General features: G+C 47.2%; 1 protein-coding gene across 4 annotated transcripts in view; it reads right to left on the bottom strand.

The window, feature by feature from the left end:
* CASQ2 (calsequestrin 2) overlaps positions 1-25,254 on the bottom strand; it is a 189,594-nt gene that overhangs the window by 95,040 nt on the left and 69,300 nt on the right. For all 4 annotated transcript variants that reach the window (XM_073670897.1, XM_073670899.1, XM_073670898.1 and 1 more), the window contains exons 3-5: positions 15,822-15,922; positions 15,640-15,751; positions 15,343-15,416 (exon numbers count right to left, since the gene is read on the bottom strand). In XM_073670897.1, coding sequence (XP_073526998.1) covers positions 15,343-15,416; positions 15,640-15,751; positions 15,822-15,922 — 287 coding nt within the window. The remainder of the gene's footprint in view (positions 1-15,342; positions 15,417-15,639; positions 15,752-15,821; positions 15,923-25,254) is intronic.

The following is a 25,254-nucleotide window of genomic DNA, read 5'->3' as shown; positions in this document are numbered from 1 at the left end:
GACTCCAAGACTTAATCACATTAGTAGACCAGTCCAGTAAAGGATTGTGCAGTTTTAACCAAGGCAATCCTAGAACAACTGGAGAGGGCAAATTATCCAAAACAACCAAGTCCAAAATTTCTTGGTGAACTCCATTGATAGTGAGGGGAAATGCAGCAGTCTTGTGAGTAATACATTTCAAGGGAGTGTTATCAATTGCAACCACAGAAATAGGTGATGACAAAGGTTTGGATTTCAATTTAAGGTTTTCTAAAAACCCTTTATCAATCACATTAAGTGTTAAACCACAATCCACAAATACCTGAAATTCAATCAAATCTCCCTGCAGAGTAGTACTCCCAGAAAGAAATACTCCTGCAGAGCGTAAACAAGCTATACGGGCGTAACTGACCTTTTTTTTTCTTTACTTAAACGAAGCTCACAATACTTAATCAAATGGTCAGCTTTACCACAATAAAGACACAATCCCTCGGCGAACCTCCGGTCTCTTTCCTGAGAGCGGAGTTACATCTCCCCAACCTCCATCGGTTCTCCGCCGTCTGAGCAGATTTTCTGGGGACTAGGAACTGACATTACAGAAGTCTTTACCTCATTCAGCCTGCACCTCAGTCTCCTGTCTAGACTAACCGCTAACTGCATCCTGCAGAGTCTCAGGTGCAGGGAATGCAATAAGCAGATCCTTAACCCTTTCACTCAGAACAGCAAGAAATAAACATTTCAGCACAGGATCATTCCATTTAACCTTTGAGGCCCATCTCCTGAAGTGTGTGCAATAATTTTCAACATCACCTGACCCCTGATTCAAACGCATGAGTTCTGCCTCAGCAGATGAGATTCTATCAGGATCGTCATGTAATAGATCCATAGCAGAAAAAAATTCTTCAACAGACCTTATACATGGATCATTAGGTTGGAGATAAAAGGCCCACCCCTGTGGTTCATTGCGCAAAAGTGACATCATAAAACCAATGCGCTGTGTTTCATACCTAGAGGACCTTGGTCTCAAACGAAAATATAACAAACAGGTATTTTTAAAGAAAAAAAAATCTTGCTGTTTACCATAAAAAACATCAGGCAGTCCTACCTTGGGTTCGACAAAATGCGCTCCAGAACAGCTACTCACGTGTTGCTGAAGCTCGGCCACCTCCAGAGACAATCCCTGCAGGCGTTGAGCCAAATCCTGGACGGAAACCATACTGATCCCCGAATTTCTTTCCTTTTAGTTTTTTGGGCTGGACTTACTGTTATGATCTGCAACAAGTACTAAGGAAAGATAGGGGAAAGCTGTCCCTACAGTAAGACTAAGCTGAATCCCTACAATGTAGCGGGCTGCCTGTTTCTAGCGAACAGACCCGCCTTAGTCCTCGGCAAGTCTGAATGAAGACCTGTAGCATTAAGGGAGGGGTCCCTAAAAGAACTAAGGACTGGAACAAAAATGGAACACCTCCTAAACAGAGAAGTTGTTGCAGAACACAAAAAGACAAACTGACAAAAAGTACTAGAGGTCCCAGAAGGACCAAGCGAACTGACAGAGAAAGGTACCGAAGCACCAGGCTAGAGAAACAGTCAAACACTGAAGTCCAGCACAGCCAGAAGGGCGGAGCTGGAATATAAAGGCATATGGTCACGTGACAGCAAAACACAAGATGGAAAAAACAAACAGGAGGGTTCTAACATTTTCCTCCCAAATATTGGGGAAAAAAAGTGCGTCTTATGGTCCGAAAAATACGGTAGGTATACTAATCGATCATAGACTGTACATGAGTCAACAGTGTGATGCAGCAGCAAAAAGGGCAAATACAATTCTGGGATGTATTAGGAGAAGCATATAGTCTAGATCATGTGAAGTCATTATCCTCCTCTACTCCTCATCTGAAATATTGTATCCAGTTCTGGGCATCACATCTTAAAAAAAACATGAAGAAACTGGAGCAAGTTCAGAGAAAAGCAACCAAAATGGTGACTGGTCTGCAAACAATGTCCTACGAGGAACGGTTAGAGGATCTGGGAATATTTAGCTTGCAAAAGAGAAGACTGAGAGGAGACTTAATAGCTGTCTACAAATATCTCAATGACAGTCACACTGTAGATCATTTTTAATATTTGACCAATGCCAGAATAATGAGAGAGAGAGAATGTTTTAAGGCATTTTTATTACTTACTGCAAAGTCAAAAGTTTCCATCCATTTCATTAGTATTTGGTACCATTGCCCTTAAACTGAATGACTTGGGTGAAATGTTTGGGATATCTTTCCACAAGCTTCTCACAATATTTGGACTGAATTTGGGCCGATTCCTCCTGACAAAACTGGTGTAACTGATCCAGGTTTGTAGGTCGCCTTGCTCGCAGCCCCTTCAGCTTTGCCCATAAATTTTCAATAGGATTGAGATCAGGGCTTTTTGATGGCCACTCCAAAACATGGACTCTGTTATCCTTAAGCCACTTTGTTACCATTTTGGCAGTATGCTTCGGGTCATTGTCCATTTGGAAGACCCATTTCCGCCCAAGCTTTAACTTCCTTGCTGATGTCTTGAGATGTTGCTTCAGTATTGCCACATAATCTTCTTTTCTCATGATGCCATCTATTTCTATTTTGTGAAATGCATCAGTCCCTCCTGCAGCAAAACAACCGCACAACATGATGCTGCCACCCCCGTGTTTCACAGTTGGGATGGTGTTCTTAGGCTTCCAAGCTTCTCCCTTTTTCCTCCAAACCTAAGGATGGTCATTATGCTCAAAAAGTTAAATTTTAGTTTCATCAGACCACAGAACATGTCTCCAAAAATTAAGCTATTTGTTCTTGTGTGCATTTGCAAACATTAATCTGGCTTTTTTATGTTTCTTTTGGAGTAATGGCTTCTTCCTGGCAGAGTGGCCTTTCAGCTCATGTTGATACAGTATTCGTTTCACTGTGTATATTGACACAATCTTATCAGTTTCCACCATCATCCTAACAAGGGCTTTTGCTTTTGTCCTTGGGTTGATATGCACATATCGGACCAAAGCACGTTCATATTTGGGGCACAGAACCCATCTCCTTCCTGAGCGGTATGATGGCTGGACATTCCCAGCTTGTTTGTACTTGCATATAATTGTTTGTACAGATGAACGAGGCACCTTCAGATATCTTGAAATTGTACCCAAGGATGAGCCAGACTTGTGCAAGTCCACAATTCTCTTCCTGATATCTTGGCTGATTTCTTTAGACTTTCCCATCATGCTACACAAAGAAGCAGTGTGTTTCAGGTGTGCATTAAATACACCCACAGGTGTGTCTCTAATTAACTCAGATGTTGCCAAAAAACCTACCAGAAATTTCCAAACACATGACATCATCATATGGGCAGTCCGGAATTGTTTAAAGGCATAGTAATCTTAGTGTATGGAAAATTTTAACTTTGCAGTAAGTAATAAATATGCCTTAAAACATTCTCTCTCTCTCATTATTCTGGCATTTGGCAAATATTAAACATTATGGTATAATCCTAATTGACCTAAAACGGGAAAGGTTTATTCTGATTTCATGTCAGATATTGAGAAAAACCTGCAGATGTGTCTTTATATAGCGGATGGAAACTTCTGGTTTCAACTGTAAATGGTGCAGTGATTCCTGAGTCCTAGCTTCTGCTTATCTGCACAGTCCTGATCGCACTGCTCTCTGCAGCTGAGGCTGTGCTCTCTCATATACAGGAGCTGAGGCCGTGCTCTCTCATATACAGGAGCTGAGGCCGTGCTCTCTCATATACAGGAGCTGAGGCCGTGCTCTCTCATATACAGGAGCTGAGGCCGTGCTATCTCATATACAGGAGCTGAGGCCGTGCTCTCTCATATACAGGAGCTGAGGCCGTGCTCTCTCATATACAGGAGCTGAGGCCGTGCTCTCTCATATACAGGAGCTGAGGCTGTGCTCTCTCATATACAGGAGCTGAGGCTGTGCTCTCTCATATACAGGAGCTGAGGCCGTGCTCTCTCATATACAGGAGCTGAGGCCGTGCTCTCTCATATACAGGAGCTGAGGCCGTGCTCTCTCATATACAGGAGCTGAGGCCGTGCTCTCTCATATACAGGAGCTGAGGCCGTGCTCTCTCATATACAGGAGCTGAGGCCGTGCTATCTCATTTACAGGAGCTGAGGCCGTGCTCTCTCATATACTGCAGCTGAGGCTGTGCTCTCTCATATACAGGAGCTGAGGCTGTGCTCTCTCATATACAGGAGCTGAGGCTGTGCTCTCTCATATACAGGAGCTGAGGCTGTGCTCTCTCATATACAGGAGCTGAGGCCGTGCTCTCTCATATACAGGAGCTGAGGCTGTGCTCTCTCATATACAGGAGCTGAGGCCGTGCTATCTCATTTACAGGAGCTGAGGCCGTGCTCTCTCATATACAGGAGCTGACGCTGTGCTCTCTCATATACAGGAGCTGAGGCTGTGCTCTCTCATATACAGGAGCTGAGGCTGTGCTCTCTCATATACAGGAGCTGAGGCTGTGCTCTCTCATATACAGGAGCTGAGGCCGTGCTCTCTCATATACAGGAGCTGAGGCCGTGCTCTCTCATATACAGGAGCTGAGGCCGTGCTCTCTCATATACAGGAGCTGAGGCCGTGCTCTCTCATATACAGGAGCTGAGGCCGTGCTCTCTCATATACAGGAGCTGAGGCTGTGCTCTCTCATATACAGGAGCTGAGGCTGTGCTCTCTCATATACAGGAGCTGAGGCCGGGCTCTCTCATATACAGGAGCTGAGGCTGTGCTCTCTCATATACAGGAGCTGAGGCTGTGCTCTCTCATATACAGGAGCTGAGGCTGTGCTCTCTCATATACAGGAGCTGAGGCCGTGCTCTCTCATATACAGGAGCTGAGGCTGTGCTCTCTCATATACAGGAGCTGAGGCTGTGCTCTCTCATATACAGGAGATGAGGATATGCTCTCTCATATACAGGAGCTGAGGCCGTACTCTCTCATATACAGGAGCTGAGGCCGTGCTCTCTCATATACAGGAGATGAGGATATGCTCTCTCATATACAGGAGCTGAGGCCGTGCTCTCTCATATACAGGAGCTGAGGCCGTGCTCTCTCATATACAGGAGCTGAGGCCGTGCTCTCTCATATACAGGAGCTGAGGCCGTGCTCTCTCATATACAGGAGCTGAGGCTGTGCTCTCTCATATACAGGAGCTGAGGCTGTGCTCTCTCATATACAGGAGCTGAGGCCGTGCTCTCTCATATACAGGAGCTGAGGCCGTGCTCTCTCATATACAGGAGCTGAGGCCGTGCTCTCTCATATACAGGAGCTGAGGCCGTGCTCTCTCATATACAGGAGCTGAGGCCGTGCTCTCTCATATACAGGAGCTGAGGCCGTGCTCTCTCATATACAGGAGCTGAGGCCGTGCTCTCTCATATACAGGAGCTGAGGCCGTGCTCTCTCATATACAGGAGCTGAGGCCGTACTCTCTCATATACAGGAGCTGAGGCTGTGCTCTCTCATATACAGGACCTGGTCTTGTGGTCTGACCCTGTGACCTTATGGCCATTAGTACATCACTTTATGCATATATAAACCTTTCTGTATACTGGATCCTCATGTAAACATTGTGCATACATAATGAGGTAGCTGCTAGCTCTGCTACATCTTAAAGGCACATACACAACAACGTTACAATAACACCTCATTACACATAGAGGTGTTCAGTACAAAGTCAGTGTGAGCGTCTGCTCATTGAGACCAATGTCCATGTGATTTTCCTGAAACAACAGGAAATTAGAGGCTATAAAAGTCACAGTGGTCGGTGTAAAAATTGCAGCATTTCTAATATTTTTATTATAGTTTTAATGAAGGTTGTGATTAGGAAAAAATAATGCCCCAAATATGTAAAAAATGCATTTAACACAAAAACTTGATTTAAACAATGAGTCGTGTTCTTATTATAGCTTCTCCTGAACAAATATCCGGAGCTGATCCCATTTACACTGAGGCCTGAGGTCTAGATGAATCTCTCACACTCGGACGGAGCTGATCTGAAGGAACCTCCTGATCTGATCCCATTTACACTGAGGCCTGAGGTCTAGATGAATCCCTCACACTCGGACGCAGCTGATCTGGGGGAACCTCTTGATCTGATCCCATTTACACTGAGGCCTGAGGTCTAGATGAATCCCTCACACTCGGACGGAGCTGATCTGAAGGAACCTCCTGATCTGATCCCATTTACACTGAGGCCTGAGGTCTAGATGAATCCCTCACACTCGGACGGAGCTGATCTGAAGGAACCTCCTGATCTGATCCCATTTACACTGAGGCCTGAGGTCTAGATGAATCCCTCACACTCGGACGGAGCTGATCTGAAGGAACCTCTTGATCTGATCCCATTTACACTGAGGCCTGAGGTCTAGATGTATCCCTCACACTCGGACGGAGCTGATCTGAAGGAACCTCCTGATCTGATCCCATTTACACTGAGGCCTGAGGTCTAGATGAATCCCTCACACTCGGACGCAGCTGATCTGAAGGAACCTCCTGATCTGATCCCATTTACACTGAGGCCTGAGGTCTAGATGTATCCCTCACACTCGGACGCAGCTGATCTGAAGGAACCTCCTGATCTGATCCCATTTACACTGAGGCCTGAGGTCTAGATGTATCCCTCACACTCGGACGCAGCTGATCTGAAGGAACCTCCTGATCTGATCCCATTTACACTGAGGCCTGAGGTCTAGATGAATCCCTCACACTCGGACGGAGCTGATCTGAAGGAACCTCCTGATCTGATCCCATTTACACTGAGGCCTGAGGTCTAGATGAATCCCTCACACTGGGACGCAGCTGATCTGGGGGAACCTCTTGATCTGATCCCATTTACACTGAGGCCTGAGGTCTAGATGTATGCCTCACACTCGGACGGAGCTGATCTGAAGGAACCTCCTGATCTGATCCCATTTACACTGAGGCCTGAGGTCTAGATGAATCCCTCACACTCGGACGGAGCTGATCTGAAGGAACCTCCTGATCTGATCCCATTTACACTGAGGCCTGAGGTCTAGATGAATCCCTCACACTCGGACGGAGCTGATCTGAAGGAACCTCCTGATCTGATCCCATTTACACTGAGGCCTGAGGTCTAGATGTATCCCTCACACTCGGACGGAGCTGATCTGAAGGAACCTCTTGATCTGATCCCATTTACACTGAGGCCTGAGGTGTAGATGAATCCCTCACACTCGGACGCAGCTGATCTGAAGGAACCTCCTGATCTGATCCCATTTACACTGAGGCCTGAGGTCTAGATGAATCCCTCACACTCGGACGGAGCTGATCTGAAGGAACCTCCTGATCTGATCCCATTTACACTGAGGCCTGAGGTCTAGATGAATCCCTCACACTCGGACGGAGCTGATCTGAAGGAACCTCTTGATCTGATCCCATTTACACTGAGGCCTGAGGTCTAGATGTATCCCTCACACTCGGACGGAGCTGATCTGAAGGAACCTCCTGATCTGATCCCATTTACACTGAGGCCTGAGGTCTAGATGAATCCCTCACACTCGGACGGAGCTGATCTGAAGGAACCTCTTGATCTGATCCCATTTACACTGAGGCCTGAGGTCTAGATGTATCCCTCACACTCGGACGGAGCTGATCTGAAGGAACCTCCTGATCTGATCCCATTTACACTGAGGCCTGAGGTCTAGATGAATCCCTCACACTCGGACGGAGCTGATCTGAAGGAACCTCTTGATCTGATCCCATTTACACTGAGGCCTGAGGTCTAGATGTATCCCTCACACTCGGACGCAGCTGATCTGGGGGAACCTCCTGATCTGATCCAATTTACACTGAGGCCTGAGGTCTAGATGAATCCCTCACACTCGGACGCAGCTGATCTGGGGGAACCTCCTGATCTGATCCCATTTACATTGAGGCCTGAGGTCTAGATGTATCCCTCACACTCGGACGCAGCTGATCTGAAGGAACCTCCTGATCTGATCCCATTTACACTGAGGCCTGAGGTCTAGATGTATGCCTCACACTCGGACGCAGCTGATCTGGGGGAACCTCCTAATCTGATCCCATTTACACTGAGGCCTGAGGTCTAGATGTATCCCTCACACTCGGACGCAGCTGATCTGGAGGAACCTCCTGATCTGATCCCATTTACACTGAGGCCTGAGGTCTAGATGTATCCCTCACACTCGGACGGAGCTGATCTGAAGGAACCTCCTGATCTGATCCCATTTACACTGAGGCCTGAGGTCTAGATGTATCCCTCACTCTCGGACGCAGCTGATCTGAAGGAACCTCCTGATCTGATCCCATTTACACTGAGGCCTGAGGTCTAGATGAATCCCTCACACTCGGACGCAGCTGATCTGGGGGAACCTCCTGATCTGATCCCATTTACACTGAGGCCTGAGATCTAGATGAATCGCTCACAGTCAGACGCAGCTGATCTGGGGCAACCTCCTGATCTGATCCCACTTACATTGAGGCCTGAGGTCTAGATGAATCCCTCACACTCGGACGCAGCTGATCTGGGGGAACCTCCTGATATGATCCCATTTACATTGAGGCCTGAGGTCTAGATGTATGCCTCACACTCGGACGCAGCTGATCTGGGGGAACCTCCTAATCTGATCCCATTTACACTGAGGCCTGAGGTCTAGATGTATCCCTCACACTCGGACGCAGCTGATCTGGAGGAACCTCCTGATCTGATCCCATTTACACTGAGGCCTGAGGTCTAGATGAATCCCTCACACTGGGACGCAGCTGATCTGGGGGAACCTCTTGATCTGATCCCATTTACACTGAGGCCTGAGGTCTAGATGTATGCCTCACACTCGGACGGAGCTGATCTGAAGGAACCTCCTGATCTGATCCCATTTACACTGAGGCCTGAGGTCTAGATGAATCCCTCACACTCGGACGGAGCTGATCTGAAGGAACCTCCTGATCTGATCCCATTTACACTGAGGCCTGAGGTCTAGATGAATCCCTCACACTCGGACGGAGCTGATCTGAAGGAACCTCCTGATCTGATCCCATTTACACTGAGGCCTGAGGTCTAGATGTATCCCTCACACTCGGACGGAGCTGATCTGAAGGAACCTCTTGATCTGATCCCATTTACACTGAGGCCTGAGGTGTAGATGAATCCCTCACACTCGGACGCAGCTGATCTGAAGGAACCTCCTGATCTGATCCCATTTACACTGAGGCCTGAGGTCTAGATGAATCCCTCACACTCGGACGGAGCTGATCTGAAGGAACCTCCTGATCTGATCCCATTTACACTGAGGCCTGAGGTCTAGATGAATCCCTCACACTCGGACGGAGCTGATCTGAAGGAACCTCTTGATCTGATCCCATTTACACTGAGGCCTGAGGTCTAGATGTATCCCTCACACTCGGACGGAGCTGATCTGAAGGAACCTCCTGATCTGATCCCATTTACACTGAGGCCTGAGGTCTAGATGAATCCCTCACACTCGGACGGAGCTGATCTGAAGGAACTTCTTGATCTGATCCCATTTACACTGAGGCCTGAGGTCTAGATGTATCCCTCACACTCGGACGGAGCTGATCTGAAGGAACCTCCTGATCTGATCCCATTTACACTGAGACCTGAGGTCTAGATGAATCCCTCACACTCGGACGGAGCTGATCTGAAGGAACCTCTTGATCTGATCCCATTTACACTGAGGCCTGAGGTCTAGATGTATCCCTCACACTCGGACGCAGCTGATCTGGGGGAACCTCCTGATCTGATCCAATTTACACTGAGGCCTGAGGTCTAGATGAATCCCTCACACTCGGACGCAGCTGATCTGGGGGAACCTCCTGATCTGATCCCATTTACATTGAGGCCTGAGGTCTAGATGTATCCCTCACACTCGGACGCAGCTGATCTGAAGGAACCTCCTGATCTGATCCCATTTACACTGAGGCCTGAGGTCTAGATGTATGCCTCACACTCGGACGCAGCTGATCTGGGGGAACCTCCTAATCTGATCCCATTTACACTGAGGCCTGAGGTCTAGATGTATCCCTCACACTCGGACGCAGCTGATCTGGAGGAACCTCCTGATCTGATCCCATTTACACTGAGGCCTGAGGTCTAGATGTATCCCTCACACTCGGACGGAGCTGATCTGAAGGAACCTCCTGATCTGATCCCATTTACACTGAGGCCTGAGGTCTAGATGTATCCCTCACTCTCGGACGCAGCTGATCTGAAGGAACCTCCTGATCTGATCCCATTTACACTGAGGCCTGAGGTCTAGATGAATCCCTCACACTCGGACGCAGCTGATCTGGGGGAACCTCCTGATCTGATCCCATTTACACTGAGGCCTGAGATCTAGATGAATCGCTCACAGTCAGACGCAGCTGATCTGGGGCAACCTCCTGATCTGATCCCACTTACATTGAGGCCTGAGGTCTAGATGAATCCCTCACACTCGGACGCAGCTGATCTGGGGGAACCTCCTGATATGATCCCATTTACATTGAGGCCTGAGGTCTAGATGTATGCCTCACACTCGGACGCAGCTGATCTGGGGGAACCTCCTAATCTGATCCCATTTACACTGAGGCCTGAGGTCTAGATGTATCCCTCACACTCGGACGCAGCTGATCTGGAGGAACCTCCTGATCTGATCCCATTTACACTGAGGCCTGAGGTCTAGATGAATCCCTCACACTCGGACGCAGCTGATCTGGGGGAACCTCTTGATCTGATCCCATTTACACTGAGGCCTGAGGTCTAGATGTATCCCTCACACTCGGACGCAGCTGATCTGAAGGAACCTCCTGATCTGATCCCATTTACACTGAGGCCTGAGGTCTAGATGAATCCCTCACACTCGGACGCAGCTGATCTGGGGGAACCTCCTGATCTGATCCCATTTACATTGAGGCCTGAGGTCTAGATGTATCCCTCACACTCGGACGCAGCTGATCTGGGGGAACCTCCTGATCTGATCCCATTTACACTGAGGCCCGACATCTAGATGAATCGCTCACACTCGGACGCAGCTGATCTGGGGCAACCTCCTGATCTGATCCCACTTACATTGAGGCCTGAGGTCCAGATGAATCCCTCACACTCGGACGCAGCTGATCTGGGGGAACCTCCTAATCTGATCCCATTTACACTGAGGCCTGAGGTCTAGATGTATCCCTCACACTCGGACGCAGCTGATCTGGAGGAACCTCCTGATCTGATCCCATTTACACTGAGGCCTGAGGTCTAGATGTATCCCTCACACTCGGACGGAGCTGATCTGAAGGAACCTCCTGATCTGATCCCATTTACACTGAGGCCTGAGGTCTAGATGTATCCCTCACTCTCGGACGCAGCTGATCTGAAGGAACCTCCTGATCTGATCCCATTTACACTGAGGCCTGAGGTCTAGATGAATCCCTCACACTCGGACGCAGCTGATCTGGGGGAACCTCCTGATCTGATCCCATTTACACTGAGGCCTGAGATCTAGATGAATCGCTCACAGTCAGACGCAGCTGATCTGGGGCAACCTCCTGATCTGATCCCACTTACATTGAGGCCTGAGGTCTAGATGAATCCCTCACACTCGGACGCAGCTGATCTGGGGGAACCTCCTGATATGATCCCATTTACATTGAGGCCTGAGGTCTAGATGTATGCCTCACACTCGGACGCAGCTGATCTGGGGGAACCTCCTAATCTGATCCCATTTACACTGAGGCCTGAGGTCTAGATGTATCCCTCACACTCGGACGCAGCTGATCTGGAGGAACCTCCTGATCTGATCCCATTTACACTGAGGCCTGAGGTCTAGATGAATCCCTCACACTGGGACGCAGCTGATCTGGGGGAACCTCTTGATCTGATCCCATTTACACTGAGGCCTGAGGTCTAGATGTATGCCTCACACTCGGACGGAGCTGATCTGAAGGAACCTCCTGATCTGATCCCATTTACACTGAGGCCTGAGGTCTAGATGAATCCCTCACACTCGGACGGAGCTGATCTGAAGGAACCTCCTGATCTGATCCCATTTACACTGAGGCCTGAGGTCTAGATGAATCCCTCACACTCGGACGGAGCTGATCTGAAGGAACCTCCTGATCTGATCCCATTTACACTGAGGCCTGAGGTCTAGATGTATCCCTCACACTCGGACGGAGCTGATCTGAAGGAACCTCTTGATCTGATCCCATTTACACTGAGGCCTGAGGTGTAGATGAATCCCTCACACTCGGACGCAGCTGATCTGAAGGAACCTCCTGATCTGATCCCATTTACACTGAGGCCTGAGGTCTAGATGAATCCCTCACACTCGGACGGAGCTGATCTGAAGGAACCTCCTGATCTGATCCCATTTACACTGAGGCCTGAGGTCTAGATGAATCCCTCACACTCGGACGGAGCTGATCTGAAGGAACCTCTTGATCTGATCCCATTTACACTGAGGCCTGAGGTCTAGATGTATCCCTCACACTCGGACGGAGCTGATCTGAAGGAACCTCCTGATCTGATCCCATTTACACTGAGGCCTGAGGTCTAGATGAATCCCTCACACTCGGACGGAGCTGATCTGAAGGAACTTCTTGATCTGATCCCATTTACACTGAGGCCTGAGGTCTAGATGTATCCCTCACACTCGGACGGAGCTGATCTGAAGGAACCTCCTGATCTGATCCCATTTACACTGAGACCTGAGGTCTAGATGAATCCCTCACACTCGGACGGAGCTGATCTGAAGGAACCTCTTGATCTGATCCCATTTACACTGAGGCCTGAGGTCTAGATGTATCCCTCACACTCGGACGCAGCTGATCTGGGGGAACCTCCTGATCTGATCCAATTTACACTGAGGCCTGAGGTCTAGATGAATCCCTCACACTCGGACGCAGCTGATCTGGGGGAACCTCCTGATCTGATCCCATTTACATTGAGGCCTGAGGTCTAGATGTATCCCTCACACTCGGACGCAGCTGATCTGAAGGAACCTCCTGATCTGATCCCATTTACACTGAGGCCTGAGGTCTAGATGTATGCCTCACACTCGGACGCAGCTGATCTGGGGGAACCTCCTAATCTGATACCATTTACACTGAGGCCTGAGGTCTAGATGTATCCCTCACACTCGGACGCAGCTGATCTGGAGGAACCTCCTGATCTGATCCCATTTACACTGAGGCCTGAGGTCTAGATGTATCCCTCACACTCGGACGGAGCTGATCTGAAGGAACCTCCTGATCTGATCCCATTTACACTGAGGCCTGAGGTCTAGATGTATCCCTCACTCTCGGACGCAGCTGATCTGAAGGAACCTCCTGATCTGATCCCATTTACACTGAGGCCTGAGGTCTAGATGAATCCCTCACACTCGGACGCAGCTGATCTGGGGGAACCTCCTGATCTGATCCCATTTACACTGAGGCCTGAGATCTAGATGAATCGCTCACAGTCAGACGCAGCTGATCTGGGGCAACCTCCTGATCTGATCCCACTTACATTGAGGCCTGAGGTCTAGATGAATCCCTCACACTCGGACGCAGCTGATCTGGGGGAACCTCCTGATATGATCCCATTTACATTGAGGCCTGAGGTCTAGATGTATGCCTCACACTCGGACGCAGCTGATCTGGGGGAACCTCCTAATCTGATCCCATTTACACTGAGGCCTGAGGTCTAGATGTATCCCTCACACTCGGACGCAGCTGATCTGGAGGAACCTCCTGATCTGATCCCATTTACACTGAGGCCTGAGGTCTAGATGAATCCCTCACACTCGGACGCAGCTGATCTGGGGGAACCTCTTGATCTGATCCCATTTACACTGAGGCCTGAGGTCTAGATGTATCCCTCACACTCGGACGCAGCTGATCTGAAGGAACCTCCTGATCTGATCCCATTTACACTGAGGCCTGAGGTCTAGATGAATCCCTCACACTCGGACGCAGCTGATCTGGGGGAACCTCCTGATCTGATCCCATTTACATTGAGGCCTGAGGTCTAGATGTATCCCTCACACTCGGACGCAGCTGATCTGGGGGAACCTCCTGATCTGATCCCATTTACACTGAGGCCCGACATCTAGATGAATCGCTCACACTCGGACGCAGCTGATCTGGGGCAACCTCCTGATCTGATCCCACTTACATTGAGGCCTGAGGTCCAGATGAATCCCTCACACTCGGACGCAGCTGATCTGGGGGAACCTCCTAATCTGATGCCATTTACACTGAGCCCTGAGGTCTAGATGTATCCCTCACACTCGGACGCAGCTGATCTGAAGGAACCTCCTGATCTGATCCCATTTACACTGAGGCCTGAGGTCTAGATGTATCCCTCACACTCGGACCCAGCTGATCTGGGGGAACCTCCTGATCTGATCCCATTTACACTGAGGCCTGATGTCTAGATGAATCCCTCACACTCGGACGCAGCTGATCTGAAGGAACCTCCTGATCTGATCACATTTACACTGAGGCCTGAGGTCTAGATGAATCCCTGACACACGGACGCAGCTGATCTGGGGGAACCTCCTGATCTGATCACATTTACACTGAGGCCAGAGGTCTAGATGAATCCCTCACACTCAGACGCAGCTGAACTGGGAGAACCTCCTGATCTGATCACATTTACACTGAGGCCTGAGGTCTAGATGAATCCTTCACACTCGGACGGAGCTGATCTGAAGGAACCTCCTGATCTGATCCCATTTACACTGAGGCCTGAGGTCTAGATGAATCCCTCACACTCGGACCCAGCTGATCTGAAGGAACCTCCTGATCTGATCCCATTTACACTGAGGCCTGAGGTCTAGATGAATCCCTCACACTCGGACGCAGCTGATCTGGGGGAACCTCCTGATCTGATCCCATTTACACTGAGGCCTGAGGTCTAGATGTATCCCTCACACTCGGACGCAGCTGATCTGGGGGAACCTCCTGATCTGATCCCATTTACACTGAGGCCTGAGGTCTAGATGAATCCCTCACACTCGGACGCAGCTGATCTGGGGGATCCTCCTGATCTGATCCCATTTACATTGAGGCCTGAGGTCTAGATGTATCCCTCACACTCGTACGCAGCTGATCTGTGGGAACCTCCTGATCTGATCCCATTTACACCGAGGCCTGAGGTCTAGATGAATCCCTCACACTCGGACGCAGCTGATCTGTGGGAACCTCCTCATCTCACCCCATTTACACCGAGGCATGGTGTTTAGATGTGTCCCTCACACATATCCGAAGCTGATCTGGAGGAACCTCTGTCACTTCCTCACCTTGCTTCATTTCTGACCCCATAAATAGTAGGGCACATGCTGCCTCTACGCCCAACACTCCATCTTACCGACTTGTCGAATGTTGCAAAGAATTTAATGTATGGATGGAAATTTTCTGCTGCTTCCTCAAATGCCTTGTAATCTGCAGAGGTAAAAATGGACATATTAGGGATGTGTCAGTGTGCATGAAGGAAAGTGGGCAAATCACTGCCCGGTGTAACCTAGGAGCGGCACACCGATGGACCAGGTGACGGCAGGTCAATCAATCCTCAACATCCCACATAATGGCCTCTGCCCCCACATTTTGCTCACAGACTGCCCGGTGTAGAGTCCACATTCATGGCTCCCTGTCTTTTTATACTCACGTTCTGAGTTTTCATCCTTGAAGAAGCCGATGACTCTGGTCTCTTCTTCCATCCTGTCAAGTGCCTTTAGCTCTGCCTTGTCATTGATTATCTCTACAGGGTCTTCAATTAACTAAGGGAGAGCAGATGTCACCATCTTTTCATCTAGAATGAGGAAGGTGTTCACTTATCTAGGTACTTACATCCAAGAGGAAATCCACTAATACGTCAGCAGACAGCTCTCCGTCAAACTCAATAACATTGTCCTCCTTGTAGACATACAGGCTTTCCTCTTCCGTGCACCCTGTAGATATAGGAATGCAACCAGAGGACAGATGTAGGATGTGCAAACACAGAGGAAAACATGACCATGCAACTGGCATAAAATCACTCCAAAAAAGCGTGAGGATATACAGTCACCATCACACAGAGGAGAGAACATGAAGGTACATAGCCACCATCACACAGAGGAGAGAACGTGAAGGTACATAGTCACCATCACAGAGAGGAGAGAACATGAAGGTACATAGTCACCATCACACAGAGGAGACAACGTGAAGGTACATAGTCACCATCACACAGAGGAGAGAATGTGAAGGTATATAGTCACTATCACACAGAGGAGACAACGTGAAGGTACATAGTCACCATCACACAGAAGAGACAACGTGAAGGTACATAGTCACCATCACACAGAAGAGACAACATGAAGGTACATAGTCACCATCACACAGAAGAGACAACATGAAGGTACATAGTCACCATCACACAGAGGAGACAATGTGAAAGTACATAGTCACCATCACACAGAAGAGACAACATGAAGGTACATAGTCACCATCACACATAGGAGACAATGTGAAAGTACATAGTCACCATCACACAGAAGAGACAACATGAAGGTACATAGTCACCATCACACAGAGGAGACAACGTGAAGGTACATAGTCACCATCACACAGAGGAGAGAATGTGAAGGTATATAGTCACCATCACACAGAGGAGAGAACATGAAGGTACATAGTCACCATCACACAGAGGAGAGAACATGAAGGTACATAGTCACCATCACACAGAGGAGACAACGTGAAGGTACATAGTCACCATCACACAGAGGAGACAACGTGAAGGTACATAGTCACCATCACACAGAGGAAAGAACATGAAGGTACATAGCCACCATCACACAGAGTAGAGAATGTGAAGGTACATAGTCACCATCACACAGAGGAGACAACGTGAAGGTACATAGTCACCATCACATAGAGGAGACAAAGTGAAGGTACATAGTCACCATCACATAGAGGAGACAACGTGAAGGTACATAGTCACCATCACACAGAGGAGAGAACAAGAAGGTACATAGTCACCATCACACAGAGTAGAGAATGCGAAGGTACATAGTCACCATCACACAGAGGAGACAACATGAAGGTACATAGTCACCATCACACAGAGGAAAGAACATGAAGGTACATAGTCACCATCACACAGAGTAGAGAATGTGAAGGTACATAGTCACCATCACACAGAGGAGACAACGTGAAGGTACATAGTCACCATCACATAGAGGAGAAAACGTGAAGGTACATAGTCACCATCACATAGAGGAGACAACGTGAAGGTACATAGTCACCATCACACAGAGTAGAGAATGTGAAGGTACATAGTCACCATCACACAGAGTAGAGAATGTGAAGGTACATAGTCACCATTACACAGAGGAGACAACGTAAAGGTACATAGTCACCATCACACAGAGGAGACAACGTGAAGGTACATAGTCACCATCACATAGAGGAGACAACGTGAAGGTATATAGTCACCATCACACAGAGGAGAGAACATGAAGGTACGTAGTCACCATCACACAGAGGAGACAACGTGAAGGTACATAGTCACCATCACACAGAGGAAACAATTGTGAAGGTACATAGTCACCATCACACAGAAGAGACCATGTGAAGGTACATAGTCACCATCACACAGAGGAGACAAAGTGAAGGTACATAGTCACCATCACACAGTAGAGACAACGTGAAGGTACATAGTCACCATCACACAGAAGAGACAACTTGAAGGTATATAGTCACCATCACACAGAGGAGACAACTTGAAGGTATATAGTCATCATCACACAAAAGAGACAACATGAAGGTACATAGTCACCATCACACAGAGAAGACAACGTGAAGGTACAAAGTCACCATCACACGTATGAGACAATGTGAAGGTACATAGTCACCATCACACAGAGTAGAGAATGTGAAGGTACATAGTCACCATTAAACAGAGGAGACAACGTGAAGGTACATAGTCACCATCACGCAGAGGAGACAACGTGAAGGTACATAGTCACCATCACACAGAGGAGACAACGTGAAGGTACATAGTCACCATCACACAGAGTAGAGAACGTGAAGGTACATAGTCACCATTACACAGAGGAGACAACGTGAAGGTATATAGTCACCATCACACAGAGGAGACAACGTGAAGGTACATAGTCACCATCACATAGAGGAGACAACGTGAAGGTACATAGTCACCATCACATAGAGGAGACAACGTGAAGGTACATAGTCACCATCACACAGAGTAGAGATTGTGAAGGTACATAGTCACCATCACACAGAGTAGAGAATGTGAAGGTACATAGTCACCATTACACAGAGGAGACAACGTGAAGGTACATAGTCACCATCACACAGAGGAGAGAACATGAAGGTACATAGTCACCATCACACAGAGCAGAGAACATGAAGGTACATAGTCACCATCACACAGAGGAGACAACATGAAGGTACATAGTCACCATCACACAGAGGAGACAACGTGAAGGTACATAGTCACCATCACACAGAGGAGACAACGTGAAGGTACATAGTCACCATCGCACAGAGGAGACAACATGAACGTACATAGTCACCATCACACAAAGGAGACAATTGTGTAGGTACATAGTCACCATCACACAGAAGAGACCATGTGAAGGTACATAGTCACCATCACACAGAAGAGACAACGTGAAGGTACATAGTCACCATCACACGGAGGAGACAACGTGAAGGTACATAGTCATCATCACACAAAAGAGACAACATGAAGGTACAAAGTCACCATCACACATATGAGACAATGTGAAGGTACATAGTCACCATCACACAGAGGAGAGAACATAAAGGTACATAGTCACCATTAAACAGAGGAGACAACGTGAAGGTACATAGTCACCATCACACAGAGGAGACAATGTGAAGGTATATAGTCACCATCACACAAAGGAGACAACGTGAAGGTACATAGTCACCATCACATAGAGGAGACAACGTGAAGGTACATAGTCACCATCACATACAGGAGACAACGTGAAGGTACATAGTCACCATCACAAAGAGGAGACAACGTGAAGGTACATAGTCACCATCACACATAGGAGAGAGCATGAAGGTACATAGTCACCATCACACAGAGTAGAGAATGTGAAGGTACATAGTCACCATTACACAGAGGAGACAACGTGAGGTACATAGTCACCATCACACAGGAGAGACAATGTGAAGGTACATAGTCACCATCACACAGAGGAGAGAACATAAAGGTACATAGTCACCAACACACAGAGGAGACAACGTGAAGGTACATAGTCACCATCACACAGAGTAGAGAATGTGAAGGTACATAGTCACCATCACACAGAGGAGACAATGTGAAGGTACATAGTCACCATCACAAAGAGGAGACAACGTGAAGGTACATAGTCACCATCACACAGAGGAGACAATGTGAAGGTACATAGTCACCATCACACAGAGGAGACAATGTGAAGGTACATAGTCACCATCACACAGAGGAGACCATGTGAAAGTACATAGTCACCATCACACAGAGGAGACAACGTGAAGGTACATAGTCACCATCACACAGAGGAGACAACGTGAAGGTACATAGTCACCATCACACAGAGGAGACAACGTGAAGGTACATAGTCACCATCACACAGAGGAGACAACGTGAAGTTACATAGTCACCATCACACAGAGGAGACCATCTGAAGGTACATAGTCACCATCACACAGAGGAGACAACGTGAAGGTACATAGTCACCATCACACAGAGGAGAGAATGTGAAGGTATATAGTCAAAATCACACAGAGAAGAGAACATGAAGGTACATAGTCACCATCACACAGAGGAGACAACGCACAGAGGAGACAACGTGAAGGTACATAGTCACCATCACACAGAGGAGACAACGTGAAGGTACATAGTCACAATCACACAGAGGGGACAACGTGAAGGTACATAGTCACCATCACACAGAGGAGAGAATGTGAAGGTATATAGTCACCATCACACAGAGGAGACAACGTGAAGGTACATAGTCACCATCATACAGAGGAGACAACGTGAAGGTACATAGTCACCATCACACAGAGGAGACAATGTGAAGGTACATAGTCACCATCACACAGAAGAGACAACGTGAAGGTATATAGTCACCATCACACAGAGGAGAGAACATGAAGGTACATAGTCACCATCACAAAGAGGAGAGAACATGAAGGTACATAGTCACCATCACACAGAGGAGACAACGTGAAGGTACATAGTCACCATCACACAGAGGAGACAACGTGAAGGTACATAGTCACCATCACAAAGAGGAAAGAACATGAAGGTACATAGTCACCATCACACAGAGGAGAGAATGTGAAGGTATATAGTCACCATCACACAGAGGAGAGAACATGAAGGTACATAGTCACCATCACACAGAGGAGACATCGTGAAGGTACATAGTCACCATCACACATAGGAGACAATGTGAAGGTACATAGTCACCATCACACAGAAGAGACAACGTGAAGGTATATAGTCATCACCACACAAAAGAGACAACATGAAGGTACATAGTCACCATCACACAGAGGAGACAACGTGAAGGTACAAAGTCACCATCACACATATGAGACAATGTGAAGGTACATAGTCACCATCACACAGAAGAGACAATGTGAAGGTACATAGTCACCATCACACAGAGGAGAGAACATGAAGGTACATAGTCATCATCACACAAAAGAGACAACATGAAGGTACATAGTCACCATCACACAGAGGAGACAATGTGAAGGTACATAGTCACCATTAAACAGAGGAGACAACGTGAAGGTACATAGTCACCATCACACAGAGGAGACAATGTGAAGGTACATAGTCACCATTACACAGAGGAGACAACGTGAAGGTATATAGTCACCATCACACAGAGGAGACAACGTGAAGGTACATAGTCACCATCACATTGAGGAGACAACGTGAAGGTACATAGTCACCATCACATAGAGGAGACAACGTGAAGGTACATAGTCACCATCACATAGAGGAGACAACGTGAAGGTACATAGTCACCATCACACATAGGAGAGAGCATGAAGGTACATAGTCACCATCACACAGAGTAGAGAATATGAAGGTACATAGTCACCATTACACAGAGGAGACAACGTGAAGGTACATAGTCACCATCACACAGGAGAGACAATGTGAAGGTACATAGTCACCATCACACAGAGGAGAGAACATGAAGGTACATAGTCACCAACACACAGAGGAGACAACGTGAAGGTACATATTCACCATCACACAGAGTAGAGAATGTGAAGGTACATAGTCACCATCACACAAAGGAGACAATGTGAAGGTACATAGTCACCATCACAAAGAGGAGACAACGTGAAGGTACATAGTCACCATCACACAGAGGAGACAATGTGAAGGTACATAGTCACCATCACACAGAGGAGACAACGTGAAGATACATAGTCACCATCACACAGAGTAGAGAATTTAAAGGTACATAGTCACCATCACACAGAGGAGACAATGTGAAGGTACATAGTCACCATCACACAGAGGAGACAACATGAAGGTACATAGTCACCATCACACAGAGGAGACAACGTGAAGGTACATAGTTACCATCACACAGAGGAGACAACGTGAAGGTACATAGTTACCATCACATAGAGGAGACAACGTGAAGGTACATAGTCACCATCACATAGAGGAGACAACGTGAAGGTACATAGTCACCATCACATAGAGGAGACAACGTGAAGGTACATAGTCACCATCACACATAGGAGAGAGCATGAAGGTACATAGTCACCATCACACAGAGTAGAGAATGTGAAGGTACATAGTCACCATTACACAGAGGAGACAACGTGAAGGTACATAGTCACCATCACACAGGAGAGACAATGTGAAGGTACATAGTCACCATCACACAGAGGAGAGAACATGAAGGTACAGAGTCAAAAACACACAGAGGAGACAACGTGAAGGTACATAGTCACCATCACACAGAGTAGAGAATGTGAAGGTACATAGTCACCATCACATAGAGGAGACAATGTGAAGGTACATAGTCACCATCACAAAGAGGAGACAATGTGAAGGTACATAGTCACAATCACACAGAGGAGACAACGTGAAGATACATAGTCACCATCACACAGAGTAGAGAATGTAAAGGTACATAGTCACCATCACACAGAGGAGACCATGTGAAGGTACATAGTCACCATCACACAGAGGAGACAACATGAAGGTACATAGTCACCATCACACAGAGGAGACAACGTGAAGGTACATAGTTACCATCACACAGAGGAGACAACGTGAAGCTACATAGTTAACATCACACAGAGGAGACAACGTGAAGGTACATAGTCACCATCACACAGAGGAGACAACGTGAAGGTACATAGTCACCATCACATAGAGGAGACAACCTGAAGGTACATAGTCACCATCACACAGAAGAGACCATGTGAAGCTACATAGTCACCATCACACAGAGGAGAAAACATGAAGGTACATAGTCACCATCACACAGAAGAGACAATGTGAAAGTACATAGTCACCATCACACAGAGGAGAAAACATGAAGGTACATAGTCACCATCACACAGAAGAGACAACGTGAAGGTATATAGTCATCACCACACAAAAGAGACAACATGAAGGTACATAGTCACCATCACACAGAGGAGACAACGTGAAGGTACAAAGTCACCATCACACATATGAGACAATGTGAAGGTATATAGTCACCATCACACAGAGGAGAGAACATGAAGGTACATAGTCACCATCACACAGAGGAGACATCGTGAAGGTACATAGTCACCATCACACATAGGAGACAATGTGAAGGTACATAGTCACCATCACACAGAAGAGACAACGTGAAGGTATATAGTCATCACCACACAAAAGAGACAACATGAAGGTACATAGTCACCATCACACAGAGGAGACAACGTGAAGGTACAAAGTCACCATCACACATATGAGACAATGTGAAGGTACATAGTCACCATCACACAGAAGAGACAATGTGAAGGTACATAGTCACCATCACACAGAGGAGAGAACATGAAGGTACATAGTCATCATCACACAAAAGAGACAACATGAAGGTACATAGTCACCATCACACAGAGGAGACAATGTGAAGGTACATAGTCACCATTAAACAGAGGAGACAACGTGAAGGTACATAGTCACCATCACACAGAGGAGACAATGTGAAGGTACATAGTCACCATTACACAGAGGAGACAACGTGAAGGTATATAGTCACCATCACACAGAGGAGACAACGTGAAGGTACATAGTCACCATCACATTGAGGAGACAACGTGAAGGTACATAGTCACCATCACATAGAGGAGACAACGTGAAGGTACATAGTCACCATCACATAGAGGAGACAACGTGAAGGTACATAGTCACCATCACACATAGGAGAGAGCATGAAGGTACATAGTCACCATCACACAGAGTAGAGAATATGAAGGTACATAGTCACCATTACACAGAGGAGACAACGTGAAGGTACATAGTCACCATCACACAGGAGAGACAATGTGAAGGTACATAGTCACCATCACACAGAGGAGAGAACATGAAGGTACATAGTCACCAACACACAGAGGAGACAACGTGAAGGTACATATTCACCATCACACAGAGTAGAGAATGTGAAGGTACATAGTCACCATCACACAAAGGAGACAATGTGAAGGTACATAGTCACCATCACAAAGAGGAGACAACGTGAAGGTACATAGTCACCATCACACAGAGGAGACAATGTGAAGGTACATAGTCACCATCACACAGAGGAGACAACGTGAAGATACATAGTCACCATCACACAGAGTAGAGAATTTAAAGGTACATAGTCACCATCACACAGAGGAGACAATGTGAAGGTACATAGTCACCATCACACAGAGGAGACAACATGAAGGTACATAGTCACCATCACACAGAGGAGACAACGTGAAGGTACATAGTTACCATCACACAGAGGAGACAACGTGAAGGTACATAGTTACCATCACATAGAGGAGACAACGTGAAGGTACATAGTCACCATCACATAGAGGAGACAACGTGAAGGTACATAGTCACCATCACATAGAGGAGACAACGTGAAGGTACATAGTCACCATCACACATAGGAGAGAGCATGAAGGTACATAGTCACCATCACACAGAGTAGAGAATGTGAAGGTACATAGTCACCATTACACAGAGGAGACAACGTGAAGGTACATAGTCACCATCACACAGGAGAGACAATGTGAAGGTACATAGTCACCATCACACAGAGGAGAGAACATGAAGGTACAGAGTCAAAAACACACAGAGGAGACAACGTGAAGGTACATAGTCACCATCACACAGAGTAGAGAATGTGAAGGTACATAGTCACCATCACATAGAGGAGACAATGTGAAGGTACATAGTCACCATCACAAAGAGGAGACAATGTGAAGGTACATAGTCACAATCACACAGAGGAGACAACGTGAAGATACATAGTCACCATCACACAGAGTAGAGAATGTAAAGGTACATAGTCACCATCACACAGAGGAGACCATGTGAAGGTACATAGTCACCATCACACAGAGGAGACAACATGAAGGTACATAGTCACCATCACACAGAGGAGACAACGTGAAGGTACATAGTTACCATCACACAGAGGAGACAACGTGAAGCTACATAGTTAACATCACACAGAGGAGACAACGTGAAGGTACATAGTCACCATCACACAGAGGAGACAACGTGAAGGTACATAGTCACCATCACATAGAGGAGACAACCTGAAGGTACATAGTCACCATCACACAGAAGAGACCATGTGAAGCTACATAGTCACCATCACACAGAGTAGAAAACATGAAGGTACATAGTCACCATCACACAGAAGAGACAATGTGAAAGTACATAGTCACCATCACACAGAGGAGAAAACATGAAGGTACATAGTCACCATCACACAGAAGAGACAACGTGAAGGTACATAGTCACCATCACACAGAGGAGACAACGTGAAGGTACATAGTCACCATCACACAGAGGAGACAATGTGAAGGTACATAGTCACAATCACACAGAGGAGACAACGTGAAGGTACATAGTCACCATCACACAGAGGAGAGAATGTGAAGGTATATAGTCACCATCACACAGAGGAGAGAACTTGAAGGTACATAGTCACCATCACACAGAGGAGACAACGTGAACGTACATAGTCACCAT

This window comes from Phyllobates terribilis, unplaced genomic scaffold (genome assembly GCF_046119375.1).
Source record: "Phyllobates terribilis strain yellow unplaced genomic scaffold, ASM4611937v1 Scaffold_2__4_contigs__length_985480577, whole genome shotgun sequence".
In the NCBI taxonomy this organism is placed as follows: domain Eukaryota; kingdom Metazoa; phylum Chordata; class Amphibia; order Anura; family Dendrobatidae; genus Phyllobates; species Phyllobates terribilis.
This window is presented reverse-complemented; position numbering and strand designations above follow the sequence as displayed.